The sequence below is a fragment of the Berghia stephanieae genome, chromosome 9 (genome assembly GCF_034508935.2).
Source record: "Berghia stephanieae isolate SIO BIC M18660-M18661 chromosome 9, UCSD_Bste_1.3, whole genome shotgun sequence".
Taxonomy (NCBI): domain Eukaryota; kingdom Metazoa; phylum Mollusca; class Gastropoda; order Nudibranchia; family Aeolidiidae; genus Berghia; species Berghia stephanieae.
The window spans coordinates 25,910,031-25,920,030 of NC_088368.1; the positions used below are offsets into that span (position 1 = coordinate 25,910,031).

Consider the following 10,000-nt stretch of genomic DNA (forward strand, 5'->3'; position numbering starts at 1 on the left):
AGCACACCGTGACTTGAGCGATTATTAAAAGATAACGAATTCATTGTTGGAGTATATTCCCCACATATTTCCCTAAATAGTGACCTGTCAAATATACAGAATATCTTTAATGACATTGACCCTAAGTTTATCAGATGATGGGTGGCTGGCTCTGTTAGATGTGGCGGAACGTACTTTGCGATAGACTAGCGTCCTATCCGAAGGTAGCAAACAATTGCTATTGTCCGTTTCACGACATAGAAACCGGGATAAACTCCGGCTCCATGGACTGAATGATTCTCTAGGACTACTTTAAATCCAACTAATAGCGGTCAAGCTAATCAGTAATAATGAGTCAAATTAAACAGAAGATATTTGACCAATCAAAACATGAAATTTGCGTCACACATTCAAACATGCTCGGACAAGCATGGTTGTTTGTTTATAAACAATAACGTGAATGAAATCGACCTCTCTATGATCATTGTTATTGTTTTTATACTGCCAGATGGGTGACTAGTTATCACGCGATATTTTTCGATCACAATATACTTTAAGTTTACACATAGATTTCTCTCTTGATCAAACGGTAGACAGTGGGTATTTTACTTAGACACATACCATCGACAGTAAAACCTGTGTAGTTTGCTATGTTTACCAATCTCTTCCATAATTTACATTATGACTGTGGGGTAGTTGCACACATATGTAATGGCTTGTGATCGTATAGTGGTGTTTTTGATAGATGGTAGTATTATCCTTTGCGTCGTGTTGTAGATGTTAATAATGACGAAAGAGTTCAAGGGCCGGTGATGATAATTGAATGCACAACATCAAGACATTCAAATAAAAGTCCAGATTCCAAGTTTCATTTCTTACAGTTTTATTTGTTTGTGATAAATTCAAAATCCAAATCAAATAGCATGGTCATAATTCAATCAGTTTCATAAATTCCAAATCCGTAAAATCAGTCCACGTGTAAAGTCAATTTGCCTAAGTAACCATTTTCAATATACGTGGAATATTTCTAAGTCCGTAAAAGCAAATAAATGATGGTGAGCACAAAAGGTTTAAAGTGTGCAGCTCATGGTCAAGTTGAATCCTCCCGTTTTCCTCAAAACATCCTCTTTTATCCCTATCAAAATTTTACCCACAGTTCCATTGTTTCCACGCCCCCTTGCAGTTTTGACAGTTCCCTGTCAGTCTATAATCCAACCCTAAGAGTAAGACCAAATCATAATCAAACCTGAAACGTCAATTCCTACATATTGGTGTTAAACCCCGCCTTTTATGATATAATATTACTTTTGGTAAACGTTAGTTCAGTACGCCCAAATAATCTGTACGCCCAAATAATAAATTCCAACTATAATTTGATGCTATTATCCCCAATAACCAAGTAACACCGATCAAAGAAAGTAATTTTCTAGTACTCAATATAATGACCAATCCTTTAACTTTGGAACGTAAAACTGTCCTAGACTACTCAATATAATGACCAAGTTTAACTGATATACAAGCACTGTGAACTCATTAAACCCACTTGCTATAAGCTAACTCTCTTACATACGCCCCTTTCTTAGAATTTAAATTGACTTTAAAACAATTTCAATTCAAAAAAAATTACAGTGAGAGATTAAATATATATGTAATGTCCAACTAAAATGTAATAAATAAATGTTAAAATGATAATACTTATACCAGTTAAATATTTAAAAACTTTAAACTTTAAATTCAAAAACACCAAAGTTGATTACAACATTCATATATATCAATTATAGGTTTTATAGTATTACAACATTGATAAATTCACAAACATCAAATTTGATTACAACATCTAAATAGATATATATATCGATTATAGATTATTTTTTTTTCTTTCAAATTACAACATCAACAGTAAGGTATCTATCATTTAAAAGTGATTAAAATTTAAATTTACCAACACGAAAGTTGATTAAACATTTATATATTTATCGATTATACTTTTTAAGGCATTACAACATTGACAGTAAGATATCAAGTAATTAAAAGTTCAAAGAAAAATATCTTTTCACCTTAACTTCCATCTTCATAGCAATAAAAGTGTTTAATTCTCGTCATATCCCATCACACATAAATAGTATTGCGTGAAAAAGGATGGTTCAAATTCCATTTGTGATATACTCACGTTGTCTTATTCAATCTCAAATTCAACTCTTCACGACATGGGTGATAATTTCAGCTTCCATGTATGTCTACTCATTTACTGACATATCAAAACCAGTACCTTGTATATTCCCTTATATTGTATTATTCCATTTAAACAACATTATTACATTAATTCCTACTTATAATATGTGGTACAAATAATGTATTATAGACATCTAGATCCATATACGAAGGATTACATTTCAATTAATAATAAAAAATATTTAAAAATAAATCATAATAATAGCATTATCATCATTTTAAAATTCAAGTTGAAGTTATTATCATTCATTGTTCATTGTTGATGTTTCAATTTTTTAAAGCTTTTTAAGTCATCAGGGTGTAGTTTACAACTTCATTGATATCAAATTGTTCTTTGTGGTCATCCATCAGAGGTCACATTTCTCAGTAATCCGTTCGTTTTGAGAATGGTCATCCTGTAAAAATTGTCAGTAATTGTTAATTAAGTCATTGTCTCCATTAAGAATGAGTTTTCATGTAATGAAAAAAATATATCAACTATAAGAGTTGAGGTGGTTGTATCTAGTCTACGTGTTGCATTGTTGTGTGTGTTGTGGTCACTGAATAGCCCAAGTGTCATAAATTCAATTTAATTATTGTTAATTAATTAAAAACTTTTTCCTCTGTAAATGTCTTCGAATTATCACCATAATGTCTTCACATTCAAATATTTAGTGTTTAATAAATAATCAGACATTAGTCTGTCCGACTTGTTCACATCACATATTTAGTGTTTAGTAAATAATCAGTCATTAGTCTGTCCGACTTATTCATATTTAGTACAGTGTAAATAACTAAATAAGTAAAATCTAACACAGTATGTGATTGTGGGCTGTTACTAAAGTGACCAACTTTTGCAATTAGTGTGTTGTATTTGTTCGAGTCTTTTGAATTTGGGACGAAAAAAGACTCTACAGGTAGCAAACGTATGCTTAACCTGTTGGGTTGTTTCTTGGTCTTGTGACGTCGCTGTAATCCATTCATCTCCGGCATCTGGGTCGATTCTCCTCGTTGATAATTGTGGTTGTCTTGTGTATACGTTGAGTCTCATTGTAGATGAAATTGTAAAAATTCAAGATTAACTGTGTGCGAGATCTTGAATTTAAATGAAGTTTGACTTATCCAGCAAGTCAAAAGAAAGTTGTGAACTCAGCCATGTGTTGACAAAGAGTTCGTGTGTAGTAGTCGACAGAGGTCGTGTGTTGTAATTGTCTGTGTTTGTTGATCGAGTTTTGATGAGGTGGCATGTGAGTACACACCAGGTAGATGATGTAATCTGTAGAGTACCGGTGGGTGACGTGAGTCCAAACACCAGGTAGATGATGTAATCTTGCAGAGTACCGGTGGGTGATGTGAGTCCACACACCAGGTAGATGATGTAACAATAACGTAGTCTAGTAGTGTATGTAGTAGGGTTGAATAAGGTCAACAATATTTTCGTTATTTGAACGCAGGTTGTTGAATATCATACGATAATGAATCCAAGGAAATCGCTCATGTGGCGTTTTGCGATACTTTTCCTGCATTGTCTTATATACATATATAGCCTTTATCTTTTACAATGATACTAAGACAGGCGTTATTATAATATTCAATGTTTATAAGTTGTAGATATGGGTGCTGCACACTTGTATATTGACATAAGTTTAAATTTGAATACGCTCACCACTGCATAATATGAAGGAAGTATTGTTCACAATTGGACATCATTTTTGTAAAAACAATCGTATCTTGAACGTTTATGTAATTATTGACATCGTACATCGTTGGGTATTGTTGTCGTAGATGTAAATACAAGTAATCCAATTGTTCAATAAAGAATGTAAATATAAAAAAGGTTCATGGAAGAAATCTGTGTTGATACAGATATTATTTTATGAATTCTGTCAAGTTTGTATAAGTTGAAAGGTACGATGTAATTGAGGTTGCTGTGTATTTGTAGTCTGTAGATTGTGTTGATTCTGGACGTATCAATGGCGTAGTCGAGATTGTTACTCCATTTTAATGTATTCGTGGATAGACCAAAGGGATTAGGACATTTCCCGACCTCTGTTGTGGCTGTGTTTGAGTTGCCTCTGTCGTTGTCATCAGCGTTCCCGTTATGACTGATGGTTGCAAGTGTCCTCTTTCGTGATGACTGTATCATGTTTTAGTGCAAACACTACTTCTGCCTTTGATTAACTCGAATTATTCCCCTTAGAAAATCCCTAATTTAATGAAATATGATTTTGTTTATGTTATCGTAGCACTTCCTACCATTTCAACTGATTGCCGATTGATTACACACTTAAGATTTGACAATTGAACATAACTTCTTCTTCAACTCAGTTACACACTTTATGATATAAATGTTAAATTCAAACCACGCAGTAAATATTGATTACAATTACAACAGCGAATCTATAGGAGAAAAATATGATAATCAAAATATTTGCAGAAACGATATACACTCTGGTCAATAAAAATTCAATGTTTCGCGCCTTTGCCCTCGGCTTATAAAAATATTCATATAACTCATTGCGACGTTATCTCGCGCCTCTTAATATAGCATTGATAATTGTGTGCGCTTTAACCACGCGCATCGTATTTATAAAAATTCTCCGCCTTCTGCATCATTTCATAATGTTAAACCATGCGCTTTAATCAAAAGCAAAATAAAATATTCCCGAACGCCTCATTCCTGCGTCTCGTAATTTAAATCGTGTGCACTTTAATTACCGCGTCTTACATCACTGCGCTTATTTACCCAATATGCATATACAGCATTTTACCATATGGGTTACTTATAATTCGCTGATTCTTAACAAGTTAACCACTTGTGTCACAAATATTATCAGCTCACATGACATGGTAATGCATTTTCAATATTTTGTTATTCTTCCGTAATAACATTTTAACTCCCATTACAAGACATCAGTCTTTCATAATAATTAATACTCCGTCATTTTATTTGTTCTCCGACTTTAAACCAAAAGTCTGTTATTCCGTTATTATGAGAATATGTCTCCTTTTAAAAATCACGATGAAACGCGTTTCAAAACAAAACTAAACAAAACAACGATTGACTCATATTCCGCATAAATCATTTCAACTTAATTTCCAGTGATAAAATCCAAATGGCTTATGTAATCTATTATAACGCCATGTCTCATTACACAAGTAAATAAGCTCTGTTGTCGATTACTTGGCTGCGTTAACCACACATTTATTACCAAGAATACAAACAGATATAAAACTTTGCTCTTTGCCATGAACCCATGAATCTCAAAGAGTCAATATCAACCTACCAATTCATCCCTATTGACGGGAGAAAAATATAACCAATGATGTTGTAATATAACAACAAATACCATAAGACATTTTTCAATTATCAAAACTTATAATGTACGTGTTTTTATTGCCATCATCTTCTTGAGTCATTTTGACAGAAAATAAAAACGTAACAACATTAAATAATGGACCAACTGTCTATGTAATTCCAACAGTAACATACAAAATTGAAATAAAAATCGACACATCTTTGTTACTGATATTAACAAAGCATTGCCATTAACGGTACCAAATAATATTCGAAGATCTATTCCGAAACGCTTGATTGTAAGTAAACGCATTTTCATTTATTTTGAAAAATAAAACGCACTAAAATATTCATTTAAATTCTGCAATTTTTATTTTCATCTCTCCCTCTCTTCTTTTTAATTAAATAAAATACGTGTAGCATCAATGCATTATTATTATTATTATTATTAGTATTATTATTATTATTATTATTATTATTATTATTATTATTATTATTATTATTATTATTATTATTATTATTATTATTATTATTATTTTGCCGTTCTATAATATATTGTTTTCACTTTTTGAATATAATATATTGCCCTATATATCTATATTTTTTTTTAATTTCCTTTTCTATCTGTGACTCTTAATTTAAATATTATTTAGTATATTTATCTATTTTTTTAAATATCGTCTTTTGTCAGAATTTTAGGAATCATCTATAATTTCAAATTTTTTTTTTCATATTTCAATACAAAATAATTCCACTACTTCACCGTCAAAATTGATATTCATTTTCTTTCCCAAATAAAACTATTTCCCTATCTGTTCACAATTTTCACTTCAAAATTCGAGTCTCACAAAAACTTCAATATATATTAACACCGCAACAATATACATTTCTTGTGTATCCATGGTTCGGAATAATAACATCTTTACATCATGGTATCACGGCTCCAAATAAAAATATATAAGAATCCTGAGTCACGACACCAAATTAGATACATAATGTGGGGTAGTTGCACACATATGTAATGGCTTGTGATCGTATAGTGGTGTTTTTGATAGATGGTAGTATTATCCTTTGCGTCGTGTTGTAGATGTTAATAATGACGAAAGAGTTCAAGGGCCGGTGATGATAATTGAATGCACAACATCAAGACATTCAAATAAAAGTCCAGATTCCAAGTTTCATTTCTTACAGTTTTATTTGTTTGTGATAAATTCAAAATCCAAATCAAATAGCATGGTCATAATTCAATCAGTTTCATAAATTCCAAATCCGTAAAATCAGTCCACGTGTAAAGTCAATTTGCCTAAGTAACCATTTTCAATGTTCGTGGAATATTTCTAAGTCCGTAAAAGCAAATAAATGATGGTGAGCACAAAAGGTTTAAAGTGTGCAGCTCATGGTCAAGTTGAATCCTCCCGTTTTCCTCAAAACATCCTCTTTTATCCCTATCAAAATTTTACCCACAGTTCCATTGTTTCCACGCCCCCTTGCAGTTTTGACAGTTCCCTGTCAGTCTATAATCCAACCCCTAAGAGTAAGACCAAATCATAATCAAACCTGAAACGTCAATTCCTACATATTGGTGTTAAACCCCGCCTTTTATGATATAATATTACTTTTGGTAAACGTTAGTTCAGTACGCCCAAATAATCTGTACGCCCAAATAATAAATTCCAACTATAATTTGATGCTATTATCCCCAATAACCAAGTAACACCGATCAAAGAAAGTAATTTTCTAGTACTCAATATAATGACCAATCCTTTAACTTTGGAACGTAAAACTGTCCTAGACTACTCAATATAATGACCAAGTTTAACTGATATACAAGCACTGTGAACTCATTAAACCCACTTGCTATAAGCTAACTCTCTTACATGACGACTGTCCGAGAGGCGTGGTTATCTATAAGTCTATTGACTTTGGAGTTGTGATCCCAGACAAGGCACTTGACACAAATAACCCCGTGGAATAAGATGTGAGTCCTACCTAAATGTTGGAATGGACTGGCATATTGTGAGATCGGCCGAAAGACGATTTGTACGATATACAATTGGAGATGTGGCCTCATATTGTGGATAATGTATGTATTTATGGATGCTATGTTGGCTCTAAAAGTGACCGCAGAGAAGTATAAAGAAAAGCAAAGATAATTACATTGTGTTTTCATTGACCTGGAGATAGCATAGGATAGGGCACCAAGAGAAGAAATGTGGTACTGTCTAAGAGCAAAGCAGGTAACAGAGAAATATATCAAAGTTATCTCAGATATGTACAAAGGAAAAAAGACAGAGATAAGGACAGGTGTTAGCTCAACTAATCCATTTAATGTAAGAGTTAGATTACACCAGGGATCTGCTCTCAGTTCATTGCTGCTGTTTGCAATAGTAATGTATGTTATAAAAGAACCCATTCGGCGAGAGACATCATGGAACATGATGTATGCGGATGATGTAGTACTTTTGAATGATACAAAAGCTGAAGCGGAAAAGGAACTGGCATGGAGGATTTGAGACATGTGTTGGAAAGGATGGGATTAAGGGTAAGCAGATCGAAGACAGGGTATTTGTATATCGGACAACAGAGAGCAGGACCACAAATAAAGATAGGAGAAGAGGATGTGCCAGAGACAAACCAATTCGAATACTTAGGAACAACTGTACAAAGAGATGGGGGGCAATGAGATGTAGGTTAAGAAGAGGATACTTACAGGCTGGAATAATTGGAGGAAGGTAACTGGAACTATATGTGACAAAAGAATTTCTCCAAAGCTGAAGGGGAAAATATATACAAGAGTTGTAAGACCAGCAATTTTATATGGACTAGAGACAGCAGCTACAACAAAGAAACAAGATAAAGAAGTTGAGGTGGCAGAAATGACTATGTTGAGATGGTCAATTGGCAAGAAGAGATAAAGTGAGAAATGAACGAATTCAAAGGTGAAGTGAAGTGAAGAATGTACCAATAAATATGAGAGATGATAGGGAAAGAGGAAAAGCGATGCCCAAATTCTAGATGGTTGGAAAAGGTAAAGGACGATTTGAAAGAACTGGGGCTTGAGGAAGATGATGCTCTGAAACGAGATGCATGGAGATGTGGTATTCATTATGGCAAACCTGCAAAATGCGGGATAAGCTGAAAGAAGAAGAAGAAGATTGTGGATAATGTATTTGGAGAAATTGAAACGCATTTGTTTGGTAAAATGTGTTGACACATGCTTCATTCAAATATTTCAATTTTTGTCTTTTATTTTCAGGGTTAAACACAGAGAATGTCTTCTTTCCATATTTTTGTTTCTACCCTCGTCGTCGTCGCGCATGTTTTGGGTCAGATTGACACCCGGCAACCGTGCTGTCACCATGAGAAAATTCATATGGATGTAGTGTACAATGTGTTCAAAGAAGGAATACTTGATACCAACAAAACGCAGGTATCTGACGTCAAATTATCATCCTCATCATCATAATTTCATCATCATCATCATCATCATCATCATCATCATCATCATCATCATCATCATCATATCATCATCAGATCATAATGCTTGTAACTCATTATTTTAAGAAACATTTCGGATGGCTCAATTTAATCATAAATTAATGAATTAAAGATAAGGTATTTTTCAGTCTTAAAACTCAAAATGAGCATTGATACAGTGATGCCAAAACTCCGGTTTCACCGGAAAAAAATCCGGTCAGGAGCAAAAAATATTCCGGGTTACGAGAATTTTCTTTTAAATTCCTGTGAGTGTAGATGGAATTTGGTTATCAAGATAATTAGGATTTGGGAAATTCAACAAACCAAGGGTGTGGAATTTCACCATATAATCATCTCTCTAGTGAACACTAGACTAAATTAAGAGCATTCCATGGCCATTTCAAAGCACATTTCATTTCTACTTATAATAACTAACAATTTTTTAAAAAGTAGTATAGTTAAAGTCAGATTTTTCATAAGTGGCGCGACGCTTTCTCCTTTTTCTCAACTGTCCCTCAATGCAGAGTTGTAAAAATATGTATGAACCTTTAAATCAATAGGAAAGGATCTTGATAATTACAGCTGTTTAATATTGAAACTGGTTATAATCTGGACTCATAGATTTTTACAGTATCTAAATTATGAATTGTCCGCTTATCCATTTTGAGGGCATTTGTTAAAATTGAATTTTCGGTTAATTGAAACTTATATGTTGTAGATACAGTATGTAGGAAAGAATCCATCAGAAATCTACCTTTTATAATTACCAATACACATAACAAGTAAAACTGAACGTTACATGCTTCAACTATTACTTTGGTTGCAAACATGAGAAATAGCTTAAGTTTATGGAAAAATTAATATAGACTGATCACAAAAAGAAATTCACCCATGTTTTATACAATGTTTCCACAAATTCGTGTGTTCAACAAGAAGAAGAAGAAGAACAACAACAACATCAACAACAACAAGGAAAAGAAATACTAGACACATCAATCATCTCATTCTGATGACAAGGATGGTGAATAGAAGAAA

General features: G+C 33.0%; 1 protein-coding gene across 1 annotated transcript in view; it reads left to right on the forward strand.

The window, feature by feature from the left end:
* Positions 1-10,000, forward strand: part of LOC144979337 (uncharacterized) — a 21,141-nt gene that overhangs the window by 858 nt on the left and 10,283 nt on the right. Inside the window, exon 2 of the mRNA XM_078925972.1 lies at positions 8,745-8,918. Coding sequence (XP_078782098.1) covers positions 8,760-8,918 — 159 coding nt within the window. The 5' untranslated portion in view covers positions 8,745-8,759. The remainder of the gene's footprint in view (positions 1-8,744; positions 8,919-10,000) is intronic.